Source organism: Sceloporus occidentalis, unplaced genomic scaffold, assembly GCF_023333645.1.
Source record: "Sceloporus occidentalis isolate IW3139 unplaced genomic scaffold, rSceOcc1.0.p SCAF_4, whole genome shotgun sequence".
NCBI lineage: Eukaryota > Metazoa > Chordata > Lepidosauria > Squamata > Phrynosomatidae > Sceloporus > Sceloporus occidentalis.
In genome coordinates, this window is record NW_028316984.1 from 94,693,002 (window position 1) to 94,711,781 (window position 18,780).

Genomic DNA, 18,780 nt, shown 5'->3' on the forward strand with positions numbered 1-18,780 from the left:
AGCGGCTTACCAAAGAACAACAGAAAATATATGTAAGAGTAAATAGAGTAAACAGAATATCCATCAAATAAACATTTTTTAAAAAATCCACCAATGCATATCATCCAGCAAATTAAGTCTTTAAAATCAAGTCCAGTCCAACACTAAAAAGCCCAATTCATTAGAAAGATGCAACCGATATGTATAATGACAGACTGAAGTTCACCCAATGGGCCTCATTTGGCAGAGAATTCTACAGTCATAATTAAGAAGGTCCTAATGTTCATAATTTCTGTGTTTACTTGATCTTAAAGTTCTCCTTTTGATAGTCTGAGCCTGATTCTTAACCTTCATGTGGCATGGGAATGGTGAAGATGGGTTAACAGATTCTTTGTGTGAAATGATGCATCTACGCTGCAGAACGGATGCAGTTTTACACTACTTTAACTGCCATGGCTCAATGCTATGGAATTCTGGGATTTGTAGTTTTGTGAAATACTTCGCTTTCTCTGGCAGAGAGCCTTGGTGCCACAACTACAAATCCCATGATTCCATAGAACTGACCCATGACATTTTAAATGGTGTCAAATTGCATTTATTCTGCAGTGTGGGAGCAGCCAAAGTCAAGGAAACAGAGTGTGGTAATAATAGCCAACTCTCTTCAGTTTTAATCTAGAGGACTGGAATCCCACCCTCCCTCCTCATTGCACTACCGTCATGACACACAACATATCCTTTCCTTCAGTCCAAAAACTCCTTTAAGCTTGTGTTCTGATACAGTTTAATATGTTTGGTAATGTGTCTGTAACCTGCAGTGGGAATGTGAACTTATTAAATGTCAGTATTTGGGACTTGCATTATTTTATTTATTTATTTATTTATTTATTTATTTCACTTCTATGCCAACAAGGGACCCAAGGCAGCTCACAAGATAAAACATTAATAAAAACATCACAATAAAAATTTGAAAACAATTAAAATTAATAAAAACATACAAAGTTAAAAACATCACTAAAGCAGATTAGTCTCATCATTCCTCATGTTTGTTTAAACACAAGACCAACACAACTATCTAAACCATCATTTGGGAGTTCCTACACTAGACACATAGCCAGTAGCATAACCTTAGATAATGTCCATAGGCAACCATCATCATTTATCTTCCAGCCACCTTTCAGATCAGATCAGTCATAGATTAGTAGGAATGAACTTCCAGTTCATTGCTTTTTGTTATTGTTTTTGTTGCTTCTGTTCATACCCAGTCTTTTATCATGTGGGAAAGAAAGTATGTATTTCTATTAAAATGTAGGCTGGCATCCTGTGGGTAGCATATGCAGGCACAACTGAAGTTTATACATGTGTATATAATATTTTTTATCTTAGTGGATGGAGGAATCCAGTGTCTCCTAATGACCCTCTCTCTAAGTCACCTACATGTTTTCTGGCTGGATGCTTCTCACAACCTTTCCTTGGCCATGAGAGGATCAGGAGAGGATGAAGGGCAACCATGCCGCCAGCCTGCTCCATTTCTTCAACCATCTACAGGAAGAAGATGTCATCCTTCTGAACTCTGGAGGATTCCCAGTCGGTCCAAGAGGGTGCTTTTTCTTTCAATGGGCAGCTGCAGGAAGAGAGCCAGTTGGCTGCCCCTCATCTTCCCCTGGTCACTGAATGGGTGTGGGAGGGATGCCCATCTAGAAAACAGGTAGTTCAAGTGTTCAAGGAGGGAGTGAAATTAAATTATGCCCGGAGGAACCTTGTGATCTTCCAGTATGATCTCAGTCCTTATTTTTCCCCTTCTTTTAAAAAAATGGCTTTCTAATTTCAAATTGTGTTGTAGGATAATTCATGTTTCTAGGGAACCACTCAGCAGGTAAAAAAACAGATGGCACAGTCAGCCTTGCCTAAAATCTCAATGGGTAAATGTGATGTCTATGGGCAGTTACAGAATTCAGACTTCAGTGCCTAGAGCTGAACAAACCCCCATGCTGCTGTCTTAAAATGCACTAATAAAGAAATCAATGGAACAGAAGAGATGTGTGTGTAATAAACAGAAAACAGCAACTCTGTGATCCCCTGCCTTGCAGATACATTATACGCGCAATCACTAGGCTTCCATGTGAGCTATTACACCACTTCATTAATTCTCCTGGCAGGTGGCCCAGCATGGCTGATGCTGGTTCCTTGTAGCATATCTGGTAAGCAGAACGGGGAAATATGCAATGTCATGCTGTATAATTATAGGTGTGTTTGTTTGTTTGTGTGTGTGTGTAAAGAAGTCCATAAACAGCATCAGACTTTTGTTCTTTTCATGAAGAATCTTCATGAAATTGGCAACATTTTCACTTATGCTTGATGTGGAACCCGTGCCTTCAATCACTTTCTTAAAAAATAAATCATAAATGAATCAAGAAATTGCAACAAAAGCATTCTTCTGTATGTGTCAAAAGGTAATTTCCAGCATAGATAATAGGATATGATAGGATAACAGGATGAAACTGGCAATTTATCCCATTGGTTAACTGAATGAAACCTCCATCATCACTCCAGTTAACTGTCTGATGAACATCAGGGATCAAATAGGGTTTGATGTTACAGCAAAACAGATACATAAATAAACAGATATAAGTGTCACATGAAAAATGCTCAGTAAAAGATTTTTAGTCCAGATCAACCCTCCCCATCCCAACATCCATATTTCAGCTTTAGCAGTTGCTGCAAGTTACTTATTAGATCAGCACAGATTGTTTGCTCCAGATAAAAAAATCCCTCAAGGAAGTGATAAGAACGGCAGCCTTGATTGTTTTTATATATCTTAGAGGATGAATTGGGAAGGTAAAGAGAGGAAGCAGTTAATGAACAGTTAATGAACATAATTTTTTACTGACTGACTACACCTCAAATCTTGATTGTTCAAATTGCCCTTTACTGGCATCCTTACTTGTTTACAAATTTATTGGGAGAGAGGAATGCACAGTTTTAAACACATATGTGAGCACACACTTACATGCAACAGACACTTGAGAGCAAGAATATGGCATACATAAGGTTTGTTAGAAGGATGGAAACCCAGCAGCTCTGCTTGCTGTAGAAATTGCATAGCCAAACAAGTTTTGTGCTGGAAAGCTGGTCTCTAAAGCACAAGGGTAATTCAGCAAGTCTTTGCATTTCTCCAAGAGCCAGGGAGACCCAAGAGCAAACAGCAGAGAGTAGATGGAGCTGGGGAGTTGGCATGATACAGCTTTTATTAGTTCAGATTTCTTCATTCTCTCACTTGCCTTTACCTTCCGGGCAAAGAAAATTCAAGGCAATTAAATGCTGAAAAGGCTCTCCCATCTGTCCCAGAGCCACTTCTCCACTGCATGATACATTTATGATATTGCAGATAGCTAGTTATAGTCCCCAAATGCTTGGCTGTCAGCAGAGGGAAAGTTAAGATGGCTTTGTTATGAAGGCTGGCATGCAAGAAGTTCTTCTTTCAGTCTCCTTTTTGACCTAGCATTAGTATCACTAATAGGGATGACTGGGAATTTTTCTCAATTAGATTCTGCAATTTCGCTAATTATGTGAACATGTGCACTGACTGAACATTCACACTCAAAATATGTATATTAAAGAGGGGAGTAAGGAAAGTGCATGCAAAATCCCTGTGTACTGTGGAGAGAAAAAGTCCATACATGGGAAAAGTGTGTTATACTATGAAGAAAATGCACTATATAGCTTAGAGGAAATTGCATATGTTAGAAAAATGCAAATGGAACTATAGAAATTTGATGAGTTGAGTGAAAGTAGACTTGGCAGAATTTCCCATCTTTGTCACTAGTATCCCTGCTGTAATAACAGCCTTCACTTTTCTCCCATTCTATGCTTTTCATATCTATTATATAGAAATACAGGTCATGAACTTTCAAAACAATAAGTACTAGAAATGTCTGTGTTACTCTTAGTGCCTTTTTAGTCCTAGCTGTCCAATGCAGCCTTCCAAAACACTTAAATATAGTAGACATGATGCCAATAAAATACACACATAAGTGGAGACTAGTCACTCAAAGCACTTTCGAGTCCTTGTAATGGTGTTCTAGAAGGAACTTTAGCCATATATGTGATATACAGGAGCAGAATATGAAGGGTTATCTTGTCATAAATGCCCTGTACCAAATACACAGAATTCATTTCTGTATTTAATTTCCCTCTTCTTCACTGTCTTATTCTGTTATAAATGTGGTAATCTTTAGGCTTCCTTGGTTGCAACAATCTAACATGGCTATCTCTTTGTAAATGTTTCATTTTGTCTGTAGGAACTTTCCAGAGATTTGTGCATCTTTTTAATTGTTAGAAAGGTACCCATTTCCTTTTCTAAAATTACTTGGGGTCAGCCCTGGCCACTTATAAAAGGAAAGTTAAAATCTATGTTGAGGCACTCATTTAGGGGTTGGCTTTTTGTTGTTTTCTTGTTGCTTTTGTTACTCTCCTGGAAATTAACTTCCCCCTCTTAGTTATGTTATTCTTTTTATATTTTGACCAGTTAGAATTTCTCCCTTTTTCTTATCACAGTTTGAACAAATTGAATCCCTGATATACACGAATTGCTGCAGGCAGCCAGGCAGATTGAGAACACACTACTGCACTGTGCCTCAGTGCTGCCTCACTTAAAATCCCTCAGCTCAAAATGAGCAGTAACTATGGTGAGGTTGACACATCTATGGGGTTTGCCTCCACCTCCAACCTAAATCCCTAAAGAGGCATTCTGTACAAGAAACTGACATGGTTGATAAGAGGTTCTTAACTAACTGTTTCTATGCAACATCATTTTACATTGGTGCCTCTGTAGGGAATCCTTACTCTGATCCAGAAAGCTCCATATATGTGGGAGGAATGACAATGACTAGTTTCAGCTTGATTCTAATGGTAAAGAATTGCACTTACTAGGATATCTCTGCTCCAACTGTTCTTTCCTTGGGACATATTGTGAATAGCTGGTACAGTCGACACTTTATTTTCTGTTTCTTTTTCAACTTCTGGTTTTGTTGCAGGAGAGTGTCATTAAAAAGGTACTGAATACCCCATAAATTTCCTCATAAATAATATTGCATATGAACATAAACATTTTAAAGAGCATTAGTGTAACTTGACAAAGCAAGGTAAAATGTTCACTGATTTTATTCTTCTGTTATTCCTTTTGTGTGTGGATTGTAAAACACCCCCTGAACAGTGTAGGAGTGTATTTGGGAAAGGGAGAGTATAATCTAGAAAGAAATGTGGGATGGTTCATTTGGCCATGATTTTATACACATTTACCACAGCATATATCCAGCACACTGGATTCCACAGTTTGGCAGCTGGTTGTACAACAGGTATCGCAGCCTCAAGCTCACATTATGCTATGGTCAGTTAGCTCCACACCCACAAAGTCAAAAGTATGAGAGAGGGCTGTTTGTGGGATTGTGAAACAATTAGCTGCATGAGGAACCACACTTACAAAACCTCTGAGTGCCCACTGGGTGGCAACTGGAAGGTGATGTGAAAGTCAACAAATACTTGGAACCAACACTTTCTGATTTTTGTCCTTCCCTTACAATGAAACTGCATAGCAACTCTCTGTAACATTCAACAAGTAATTGAACTAAAGAATAGGCTCTTAAAATGAGTCATAAATTCTCCATTTAAGGCCCTGTTGTTACAAGGTAAGAAAAGGCATGTGTGGAGATCATGAACTGCGAGGGGCCTGTTTTTGGACCAAATAGCTGTATGTCCTATCCCACACAGAAAGACAGTGAAAGATATGCCTCTAAAGCAAGAGAGACAATTTTGGAAGATTGTGGGCACTATTTTCAGCTCTATGGACCTTAAATGGACCACATTAGGCTTCAAAATGCAAAACATCAGTAATCCAAATCAAAACCAGAAGTGGTTTATGGTCCACTTCTGTTGTTCTTGTCATTTAAATCGAAATCCAGCCTTCTCAGACACAAACTTACTGTTTCTGGAAGTCTCTGAAAACAGAAAACCTTTTTGGGGGCGGAGTAAGGTGGAATAAAAAGCATTAGGGCTCATAAAGGGTTCATGGGCAACAAAAATGGTGTTTAGAGGACACAGACATAAGCTGAAATTTGCCCTCCTCTACAGCAGCCTAGGGGTCTACTTTCTTCTCAGTCATCTTGCATGTAGTCTGATAATTTCACCTGTGAAGACCTATAAGAAGGATATAAAATGGGTTATAAATCTTTGGCATTGACAGACTGTGCTGCAAATTTTCCTCTCACCTCTGCTTACAGAAGGAAGTTCAAAGTTAAAGCAAACTGAAAGAGCAGTCCTTTGCCATGGTCTCTCCAAGTTGGGGTGCTGCAGTATTTACAGAGCCTAGGGGCACAGGGCCATCTATAGGCATGTTAAAACAAGGACAAGATTGAAACTACAAGTTAGACAATTATACCCTCCAGTATTTTACAGATGAAAGCCAGGACATGTGTGGCCAGAGTGTGGTCAAGATGGCAAAAAGTATTAATGAGGGAGAACGTAGAAGTTAGGGGAGGCTACAGCAGTTTGTTTTTGTCTCACCCTGCTTGAGAGGGCAAGATTCTACCTCCTGCTGTCCTCTCCTCCCACTGACTTAACTGAATGCAAAATACTTTTGCACTTTGAACTCAGTTTGCAGCAGTTGAAGTAGAAGAGCTGAGGACAAAACAGGAAAGTGGGAGGAGGAGACTGAAACGGGGACATTTTAAAAGAAACTGAGAAAGTTGGACAGCAGAGGATTAATCAAGATAGTTTTTGCCAATTTGGAATAGTAGAGGGAGCTGGATTATTATTGCTTAAGAACATGTATACAAGCTTGTTTTCCTGTACCTATGGGTGATGAGATACCATGAGATTAACTAAAATCAAACAGAAGCAGACATACAGGGCTCACTGATTAAGCAGCTTTCTGACATAAGTACTGCTTCTGCTTTTCCCTCTTGCCAGCTTTATTCCTCTCTGCCCATCTTTCCCCATACCAGCTTCTTTCCAGACCTAAGTTTTATGTGGGGTTATGTCCTAAAAGTGACAGAATAGGAATACACTGCCAAATCATTATGCTTCAAAGCAAGGCCTGGGGAACAGCATTTCAGAGTCCCGTTGCTGTCTATGGCGTTTCCAATGCAAGGAAAGCAACCTCCTCACTCAAAGTAGTGTTTCTAACCCTCCTTCCTCTTATTACATACCACAGTAGAGGCTGCTGGCAAAAACTGCTTCTTGATCTTGCTGAGTGATATTGTTATTGAAGACACCATGCAGATTGTACCATTACTGCCTGGAGATGTAACAGAAAAGATGAGGAGATGGCCTAGGGGGAAGAGGCAGGGATAAAGTTGCTTAGATGCACTTGTGCTGAATAATTAGCGATAAGAGCCAAAGAAATATTCATGACTTTGTGGAAAGATAAATAGATTTTTGATTAAATTTGGATTTTCTTTTCTACAGCAGTCAAAGTTGTTTGGTGATTGGCAGTGTGGAAATGAGTTTTCCGTGCATCCTGGCTGGCCTGAGGATCCCCTTTAGAGCTGTTAGCCAAGATAAAGAAGGAGATATAGAGTTGCTGTGAATTGGCAGCAAATTTAGAGTGGATATGCCAAGAACTCATGCTGCTGTCACAACAGTTGAAATGCAGCTGTTGAGTGGTCAGGTTGTAGCCTGCATTCCCTTGCTATTGCTCCCTAAACCCCAGTTTCATCCATGTAAAATATTAGCCTCAGCACATGCTTGTGTGTGTTTATCTTTAGCCAGTAAATGGAAACATAAATGCCTTACTTTGTTTTACATGGTTTAGATTACTTTTTAAATATCAACAAAAAGACTACATGATTAACTTATAATGCACATAGTTATATTGTTTCAAAGTACTAGTTTCAAAGTCCAGCAAGGACAATCCAATGGGGATGGATCTGTTTATGGTACCATTCCAATTTAGCAGATTATTTTGTGTTGTATGCTAAAGGCAAGAAGCCTACAGAACAACAAATGGATGCTAGGCTTGTGCATGTATCTCTAGTTTGATGCAGAGCCCAATTTGCACTGAGATTCAGGAATCTACATCACCAGACCTGCTTCGCTGGGAAGCTAAAATTGTGTTATTCATTTATATGTACTATCTTGGGGGTATTTTAGAGATACCCACATAAAATGTGGAAACACAGTAGACTCAAGTAAGGGGAGATTAACTCATCATTCATATGGATAATACCAGGAGTTTGTTTTTGTTTTTGTTTTGCTAGATACTTATTACGTTTGCTGTTTTTCAAAACAAAACAAGTTTTTTTAAGTTGTGGCAGTTCATCCGGCCTTTGTCCCATCAGTATCCTTCTAAGCTAGAGCATCAGTCAGTTAAGTGTGTTAAAGTTTAGCTAAGAACAGATATAATAATGATAATGAAGTGACAGCTTGCCTTTCCTTCATTCTATCAGCAGTCCCACTGATTCAAATCATGCAAGAGATGTTGAGACAATACTTTACTGGTGAAATCCCTCATACAGAGCCCATTAAGGCATGTGGTGACTTGGACTGGCACTGGTGGAAGCCTCCCTCTCATGGACCCATCCTCCCTCCCCACATCTCTTTCAGATACCTGCTGAAGCCTCAGAAGAAGGCAAAGGCAAATCTCCTCTGAACAAATCTTGTCAAGACAGTCCCTTGATAGGGTTGACTTGGGGTTGCTATAAGTCAGAAATTACTTGAAGGCACTCAACAACAGTTAGTACTTGAGTCAGCCACATATATTAAACAATACAAATAGTAAACAATACTAGAGAACCAGTGTGGTGTACTGGTTTGAGTGCTGGAGATCAGGGTTTGAATCCCCGCTTAACCATGGAAACCCACTGGGTGACCTTGGGCAAGTCACACATTCTCAACCTCAGGAGAAGACAACCCCCTCCTCCGAACAAATCTTGCCAAGAAAACTCTGTGGTAGATGCACCTTAGAGTCACCATAAATAGTAAACAATGTGAAGGCAAACAACAACAGTAGCAACACTACAATGGCAGGGAAGATAGATAGCAATCCTGGGATCCACTCCCACCTCAGAGTGGCCCAAGCCACTGCACTGTCTTTTATGTGGTACTTCAAGAAGCTCAACTTCCATCTAATATCAAGCAAAAGTAGCAGCATTGAGGTGGGGAGTAGAGTATGTTTCATTATCTAAAAGACAGACAGAGCATTAAATAGACAAATTAACAGGAAAGGCTAAAAAAGGATTAGGCTAGGCTATTCAGCAAGATAAAAGGAAATTAAGAAAATAAAGACTAAAAGAGTCTAGCTCAGATAACATCCACCCAGTCCTCACCATGATCTCTTACTAACACAAAACTAAATCTATTTTATGAACTAAGAAACAATTGGTTGTATAATCTCAGTGGCCTCATATAGTCTCTCCCCATAAACACTGTGATTAGAGAATGCTGGTAAGATTATTGCCCCAGTTTGCATGACAGAGTTGTCAATAACCAAAGCCCAGATCCCTTTCTCCCCCTCCATATCATACCAACTTGGTGCTTTCCTCATACAGTCATATGTGAGCTATGCTGTCTGGCCTTTTCCCACATATTTTTGATGTCCAGATTTCCAGTTTTAGCCAAAACATATCAGAGAGTGTCATTCTGATTCACTTTGTTAGTTGGAATTTCTTCAAATCACTTGTACAGCTCTATGGATATAATAATATCAGATTGGTTTATTTCAGCATAAAGGACAAACAAGATTTGATGCAGATGATCCATTTACATATTCTCCCATGAGTTCTGAATGAAAACATTTGCAGAAAAAGTTCAGCAATTTGATTTAGACTCACAACCCTTTGTGGAAAGTTTTTTATACCATATCCCATGTTATTGTCTTGGTTCATGTTCCTCTTCCTTAAATCTTTTATTTCTTCCTTGGGGAAGGGATATATTTAATCCCTTCCCCTGTGATCCAATTTACCCCAGATTACAAGCTTACAAACCATGGGTGTTTCGATTTTTTAAAAGTGGGTGACTTTAGTGATAGAACATGAGTTAAGGATGAAGTAGGAGAACAGAGATCAAAGGAAGAGGAAGTCAGTAAGTATGATAGACAAAAGGAGGAAAGAAAGTTGGAAGATGGTTAGAGTATGTGAGTGAAGGTAGGAGAAGGGGTAAGGAAAGAAAGAAGAAGGGTAGAGATGGAGAAGTGAGAAAGTTTTGAGAGGGGTGAAAGGAGAGAAGATAAATGAAAGAGAAAGGAAGGGGAAGTAGAAATGGAAGGATGGATTAAGGAAGGTTGTGCAAGATAAAGAAAGGAAGGAAATTGAAAAATAGAAAGGAATATATATGCTGAAATTTAGAAAGTTAAGAAATTTACTTTGATGTATTTTGAAGAATTTTTGATTATCATTTGGAAACTTGATTGTAGTTGTATGTTTGATTTTAGAATTTTATAGTGTATGTTTTATATTAATAAACTTTATTTTAAACAAGTGGGTGATTCGGTTTATGTGTCTCCAATGCCACCTCTAATATAGTCTGGAAATTCAGTGCTGCTCAGTGTTAATACATAAATGATACTGTAAACCAGGGCTTCTTAAGCCATCTGATATGAGCACTGGATGGGCTTTTTTCTTGAATACAGCTGTTTCTTTCTTTCTTGGAAATTCACTGCAGACTGGCTGCCAATGGCTCATGGACCAGCACCAGTCCCCAGATACCACTCTGAATAGCATTGCTGTAGGAATTAATTCCTAGCACTATGTGCTTTAACATTCCATAATTCCATACTTGGCCAATCTAGTTCCACATGCCAATCTATAGCCCATATGCCAATTCTAGATCTATTCATAAATGTTTAACATAAATGTGTAACATTCATGCCTTCCAAACAAGTTTGCTATCTGCCATACGAGTATATGCACAATAAACATGCCTTACCAATCAGCCATGATGGTAAAAAGAATGTTGTTTGAGATCTGCATACATTATTACAATTGTTTCACTCCCTCATGCTTTATCAGGCAGCTTCTAATGAAGGCTGTAAAGAAAATAGCTGGTGCTGTATAATTTCTAGGATGCTAAATTATGTGGCAGGTTGGAACAAATAATTGATTTCAGGGAACTGTTTTTCAATTAGTTGCTAGGCAGGGAACACAGCAGCAAACAGTAGTCTGAGCACATGTTATGGTGGTGGGGGTTGTTGCTGTTGTCCAGTTTTTTAAATCACAGCTGCAGTGGGCCATATGTAGAAATCGCAGCTCCTCAAGCTATTATGGTTGATTTAAAAAATGAAAAGAAAGATATTGTTTTGAGATATTAGACAGTGCCATTGAAGAGTATGAATTTGAGTTTCTTAGAGCAAAAATTCACTTTTCCCCTTGGTTAGGATATATTCTGTTCTCTGATGATAAAAATCATAAAGGAAGTGTCCTGATTAATACACATCACAGTGGCATAGTTGCTTCTGTATCTGTGAGATCCTTGACCCAAGGAGAGAGAAGTACCTTGGGCAGATGGGCAAGCAGGAAGATAACAAACAGACTGATATCTGACATCCTTAATTTGCTGGTTTCCTTGTTGTTGTTGTTGTTGTTGTTGTTGTTACTATTATTATTATTATTATTAACCCCTCCACCCCACTCTGGTACTTGGAATTCCTTACCCCAAGTCTAGATGTTTTCTGGAATTTCCTGCAATTGGTCTACTGACATAGCTGGCTCTGAAGGACTATGCAGATAATAATTACAAATAAGGCAGACTCTTGCACTCACTGGACCATGTTTTGCCTTTCAGGTCACCACATTATGCCTGTCCAGAAGTAATCCGGGTAAGTGAGCTTAAAATTCTTATTTTGAAATTCCTTATCAAAACAGCCAAACTTGATTTCTGCTATTACTAGGGGAATGGTGGATGGTTCGTAACAATGTCACAAAATATTTGCCCACATTGCCTGCCTATCTCTGCAATACAAAAGTTGTACAACTTTTCGGAATGACAGGATCTTTACAGAAAAATAGTAGCAGTTGAAAGCACTACAGCTGTTAGCTTGAATTCTATTTTCAGTGTTTTTTGAGGATCCCATTTTGCCTGCCCAGACTTCATCTAAGAAAAATGACACACAATTTCCTATACCGTTCCTGATGTACAGTACCATTGAATACACTGGTACCAATGAAGAAAAGAGATAGCTGTCTCCTTCCTTTAGGGCTATGTGTTTGCACCCCTGGTGACTTGTAACCAAAAGGCTACTATATTCCATCTGGAAACCCAGTTAACAATTGTAAAGTTAGGTTTCACAACTTCAGTGTGCTAGATATAAATGCTCTACCAGAATTCTGCTAGAATTGAATTAGTGGGATATACATAAACTTATAATTCAATAATTGATTCAGTAGGTTTCCTTTAATTAAGACTAGTAATTTCATTTATACCGGCAACAAAGAATTCAATTATAATGTTATGATTTGCAAATATAACTAATTCCAAGTGCTGTAAAGAAAGAACTGGGAGCCTTGAATCTTCGCAATCTCTGTGACATTTCAGATGTTGAGTATTGAGTATCTCCAGAATCATGCAATCTTCAGATCATAAGGAAGGATGCACAGTCAGCTAAATCTTGTTGATAGTCCCAGCTAGCATAGACCCACTTGATCACAGGGGTTTATATAAGTTTATATAAATATCAGCTTAATAAATAATTCATTCATTAGGTCTACTCTAGTTGGGACTAACAATTGGATTTAACCCAATGATTCTTAATGTTCATGGAATCGTAGAGTTGGAAGAGACCACAAGGGCCATCCAGTCCACCTCCCTTGCTATGCAGGAAATCTCAACCAAAGCATCCGCGACAGATGCCCATCCATGTTCCCTAGATAGTTCCTTGTTTCACAGTAGAAAAGTTATTTTTGGACAGTTATAATTTAAAAATAAATAGTTATATAGCTCATTGCACAGCCCCAAAATGTAACGTGTTGCTTTTATCACTGTAGGAAATTATAAGGTAACTCATTATATTGCCCACTCTATTGCCCTTTTAACTTTAATTTCCTTTTAACAACAACAATCATTCCAAAAGGTGAAAAAAATGGCCAGAATTAAGAGGAGGGATAGTAACATTTCAAAATGTCCAAGAAAGCATTTTTAAAGCCTCCTCATAAAAAAAGAATAAATGAATATTACATGCTACACAGAAAAGTAATACTATTGCTGGTTAATCCATACTTGCAAAAAAGAGCAATCCGTAATTAAACCCAGTAAGTTACATATGATGTTGTTGCCTTTATGTGTTATCCAAGTTCTTTGACAGGGGATAGTTTAAAAAGTATTATTATTATTATTATTATTATTATTATTATTATTATTAACCTTTATTTATAAAGCACTGTAAAAAGTAACAAGGCATTGTTGGTTTCAAATTTCTGGGTTTTCTCTTTTACACTTCTAAAATTTTCCCTTGATCTTTGACATTAAGTGGTGAAGAAAGTCTGGCCTGTGAGCTGCATGCACCTTCGAACCCTTAGGTGTGGCCCCTGAAGGAGCAGAGAAGTCTGCCAAAGTTCCAAGACACCCTCACAATTGTGTAGGGGCTAATTCATAGAATCACAGAATCATAGAGTTGGAAGAGACCGCACGGCCATCCAGTCCAACCCCCTGCCATGCAGGAAATCCAAATCAAAGCATTCCCGACAGATGGCCATTTTCAGGTGATTTCCCACTGCCCCCACAAACCACCTGCAAATGTGGCAGCTCCCCCCCCCCCAAAAAAAAAAAGAAGATAAAAAAAAAAAGAAAAATGGCTGAAAATCAGGCAAAATGCCAGTAGGGATCAGGGTGGCCAGATTTCCTAACCACATAGGAAGACAAGGCACGATAAAATGTAGGGTGTGCTAAAAAAAATTACCAAGTGAAAACTAAAAGCACACATATAAACATAAACTTGTGCTTCTTTGTCATGGTCAAAATGGAAGATGTTTCAGAACTCCTCCTGTACAGAAGGTTGAAATGTAGGACATGACTGGGAAAAGGAGGATGTTTGTCCCCCTGCATAGAAGGGAAGTGACATTAACTTCACTTGTGGCATGCTGAAACCAACAAGTGCATCATGAGAGAAAAAACAGTACTTACCTCCTGTACAGTTGCCTACCCCTGTTGTACATTATGCGCCAGTTTTGGAGGTTCTGTATAGGATTTTCTATAACTTTCTTGTGTCCTTTCCCTCATGATGTGCGTACACTATGCGCACCAGAATATCCAGGCCATTCTCAGAATTTACCATTGTTGTATTTTTTTTTCCTCATCCACTTTTCCTTTTCAACCAGGTGTAAGTGACTAAGGCTGCATCTAATTCTAAATTGCAGGATTAATGCAGTTTGATGCCACTTTAATTGCCATGGCTCAATGCTATGGAATTCTGGGATTTGTAGTTTGTTGTGGCACCAGAGCTCTTTGACAAAGAAGGCTGAACAGTTCACAAAAAACAAATCCAAGAATTCTATAGCATTGAGCCATAGCAGTTAAACTGGTGTCAAACTGCATTAATTCTGAAATGTAGATGCAACCTCAGGAGTTTATAACACAGGAGGAATTTCTCTTAATTTCGAATGAAATAAAGTGGGGCCAGAACGCATTCAGATGAATTCACTAGTTCAGTGAATTTACGTGAATTCAAATGAACTCCCATTGCCCGAAAATAGGTTGCCATTGCCCAAAATTGCATGTGATCACTTCTCACGCAATAATGTGAAAGCACATGATTGCATTCGGACTGACTTCTTATTGCCCGAAATTGCGTGTGGTAGTCTATCACGCAATAATGTTAAACCCCATGATTGCATTAGGATTGCCATTGGATTATACTTCCAATTTCCCTTGTCTGATAAAACTCCTCAGTCTCCACATAAAGATGCACAGATATGATATAACATACCTGGATAGATGCACCATAGGTATTCTGCAGTTTAACACAGAACCATCTTTTGTGCAATATTTGAGATTTATATAATGTATTCTTATTTGTTGGGACAGACGAGAACTTTTTATTGTTCCTTCTCTAACAACCTTCAGTGACATTTCCTATTTGCATTTTACACAGGGAGAAAAATATGATGGCAGAAAAGCAGATGTCTGGAGCTGTGGAGTTATTTTATTTGCATTGTTAGTGGTGAGTCATCATCTACACTGCACATTATTATTTTTAAAGTTTGCTGTTTTTTTACAGTTAGATCTTGATGTCATCTGCATATTTGAAGAGTTCATTTCTTCTCTTTCTTTTTCCTCTGTAAATCCCAAATTATATTATTTGCATCTTTCCCACAGTGGAAACTCATGACAAATATTTTCCCGCTTCTTTGAAATACTGATCCGTGCGTAAATGGAAGGATTTAGCAAGTGAAAACGTTTTTCTAAATTATCTTATAATGGGGATTAGTTTTTGTCACTGAGGGTGTTTTTAGACAATCCACTATTAATGAAATCCCATGATTCATTTTTCTCTATGTAAATTGTCAACATCAGCCAGATACTTTTTCGTAAGTAGCAATTATTTTGTCCAAAGTAATTAAAGCTTCCAAAAGGCAAATGAGATTGTGAAAAGGGATATTTTGTGGAGCTTTTATCATCTTAATAGTTAATCTTAATAATTTCAGTTCTTTACCACTCAAGTGTTCAGATCTGAAAAATACATGCCTGATGGATTACCTTCTTTGATATCCCCTCCCCCCCGGCTCTCAATTCTGATGACATGAAGGGTTATGAACACAGGATACTGGTGTAATCGTGTATTAAGTCTGTGGTAAATTTTATGATACAACAGTATGTGTTGTATTGTTAGGTAAAGGCATTCCCCATTGACAAGGTTGTCGTGTCCGACCATTGGGGCAGTGCTCATCTCTGTTACTAAGCCGAAGAGCCAGCATTGTCAGAAACGACTCTGTGATCATGTGGCCAGCATGATTGCACAGAACACTGTTTACCTTCCCACCAAAGTGGTACCTAATTATCTACTTGCATCTGCATGCTTTCGAACTGCTAGGTTGGCAGAAGCTGGGACTAGTGATGGGAGTTCACCCCATCATGCGACACCTGGGCCTCAAGCTGCCAATCTGGCGATCTTGCAATCAACAGAGTCAGCGTCTTAACCACCACATCTCTTGTTACTAAAGTATTATTTCAGTGGTGTTACATTAGAAATATCAAGAAGCACCTCTGTTCCCCCTGCCTCACTCATACTAGGGTGTGCGTGTGAGAGAAATCAGCCGCTTTGAGTCCCTATGTTGAGAGAAAGGTGGGATATAGGAAAATAAAATAATAATAATAAAAATAACTGAAAAAGAACTTGCAGGATATTTTTGTATTATGAACTTGTAACTTCAAAAATGTAAATCTCAAAATCATTGCTGGGAAGCTCAGTATTCTTCTCCATATTAACCTTTTTATCTGTCATAGGGGAATATACATTATTGTTGTTGTTGTTGTTGTTGTTGTTGTGTGCCTTCAAAGTAATTTCTGACTTCAAATGTTCCTAGGGTGAAACTATCACAGTGTTTTCTGGGACTGAGAGTGTGTGACTCACCAAGGTCACCCAATGGGTTTCCATAGCCAAACAGGAAATTGAACCATGATCTCCAGCACTTAAACCACTACACCATGCTAGTTCTCAAGATATATACATAAAAGCATATAAATGTGTCATGCTAGATATACCAAAACAATGAGTTTTATGCCTTGAAGTATTATTGTGCTGCGTTAATTATCTAAGTATAACTGTGGACATTTCCATGCCCTAGTTATACTTCTGGATTGTACCCATAGTAGTATTTGAATGTTGTTGTTTTAGTTTTCAGATCAAGGGTATTGATGCCAGAGATGTTACTGAACAATTGTAACTATTCAGATTTTGGTGACAGATTTAAATTATGTAATATAAATCAGATGTATGGACATATAATTAAAACTATTTACAAAAATAGTGTATGACTTTTCACTTCCTCATTATTTAAAAAATGCAGATAGCACACACACATGGATATTAAAGGCAAGTATAAGAAAAAGACCAGTTACTTAATATTACATAGGTTTCTGAGCTTGCCATTATTTTATCTAGTGGGTTGTCGTCTTAATTTTAGGTTAACTGAGGACTGTACATTCATTGGAGATTACGCCTAACTTCAAAACAGTATATATTAGAAAAATAGATCCAGCTGTTGAGTTGGAATAAGGAGTTGGAATCTCTGAACTGAATATTCTGAGTAAAAACACTATAATACTTTTTATTATTACTACTACTCATGAAACCAAGTTACATACTTGTCAGTTACAGTTCCTTCTGGCCTTTTGACATTCTGAGGTGAAAAACTCTGATCCTGAACAGCAGACTATTAGTGTTTGGTATAAATATATCTAGAGGAGATTAGAATGGCAGAGTAAATACACACATTCTCTGCTAAGACTTTGCCCAAGAGAACTGCCAGCAGACCAGATCCTTTCAAGTACAACTAACAGTTCTGTTGAAACAGAGCAGTTCTTTGTATTTATGGATACTTTTCCTGAAAACCAGTCATGGTTATGTTCTTTTCCTTAATGGCTAATTAAAATTCAAAATAATTAACTACACACCAACTAGGCTTTATTTTCTGTGCTGGAATAGTTAAAAAAATATTGATATGTGACACTAGATTTTTTTTTCTTTCTCTCAGTCTTTGTGTATATTCCAAACTGCTTAATATTTCAAATTTTTTCTCCACTGTCTTTTTCTTGGGATTTGCTCAATATCTACTCACTTCTTTTCTTGTTTCTTTTACTTTTGTCTCCTCTCCCTTGGCCATGTTGCTCCAGGGTGCCCTGCCATTCGATGACGATAACTTGCGGCAGCTGCTAGAGAAAGTGAAACGTGGTGTGTTCCATATGCCACATTTCATCCCACCAGACTGTCAGAATCTCCTACGGGGGATGATTGAAGTGGATGCCTCGAAACGGCTGACGGTAAGATGACATCCATTGCAGATCTCAGAGGTTCTGCATTCCAAAACACCCATTGCCTTTCTCTAAACTGATATGCCCTAGTTTGATTCCCTCCAGAATTTTTGGATCAAAGCTTCCTGCAGCCTCAGCTAATCTGCTGGGACTAATCTGGGAAGGTGAAAGTTGCAAGCCAAAACATCTGGAGAGTCCCCAGTTGGGGGAGGCTAGTCTAAAGAATGTATTTTTAGATAATGCCAATTAACTAAATTTTAATACAGAAGCAGAATATTACCATTTCTTCTTTTTTTTAAAGGCATTTTGATTTAAATTAGTTGATTTAATTGTTTAAATAATATAAAGTTCTAGTTATTGTGTGAAGATAAATTTGGATCTATATACTGAGCTAGAGATGAAATTTAAGAAACCAGTGAAAGCTTGGGTAGAATTTCCAGCATGCAGAAGTTTCAGAGGAGCTTGGAATTGTTACTTTTAAAAAGCAGCATGTCACTTTCAGGCATTACATTTTATAAGTTAGACCATAGTTAAAAGTAAGAAGTAACATAATTTCAACAAAGTGACCAAAAAAATCTAACATTTGCCTTGCTTTTTAAAAGTGTTTTAAAAGTAAAAATATTGGCCCTCACAGTCCATCCTCCCAAAAAGCAATCTCATTATGTTTAACATGTTACTTCCAAACTCTACGTTTCAGTTCTTTGCATTTCATAGAATCATAGAATCATGGACTGGATGGCCTTTGCAGTCTCTTCCAAGTCTATGATTCTTCTAACACTGGTTCTTATGCAAATTAATGAATGTTATTTATTAATAAAAATAAAGTTTTAAAAAATATATTTTCACTAG

The 18,780-nt window shown here is 38.0% G+C and overlaps 1 protein-coding gene across 20 annotated transcripts in view; it reads left to right on the forward strand.

The window, feature by feature from the left end:
- Positions 1 to 18,780, forward strand: part of BRSK2 (BR serine/threonine kinase 2) — a 535,565-nt gene that overhangs the window by 430,816 nt on the left and 85,969 nt on the right. For all 20 annotated transcript variants that reach the window (XM_089520942.1, XM_089520948.1, XM_089520947.1 and 17 more), the window contains exons 6-8: positions 11,752 to 11,785; positions 15,053 to 15,121; positions 17,794 to 17,940. In XM_089520942.1, the coding sequence (XP_089377068.1) occupies positions 11,752 to 11,785; positions 15,053 to 15,121; positions 17,794 to 17,940 (250 nt within the window). The remainder of the gene's footprint in view (positions 1 to 11,751; positions 11,786 to 15,052; positions 15,122 to 17,793; positions 17,941 to 18,780) is intronic.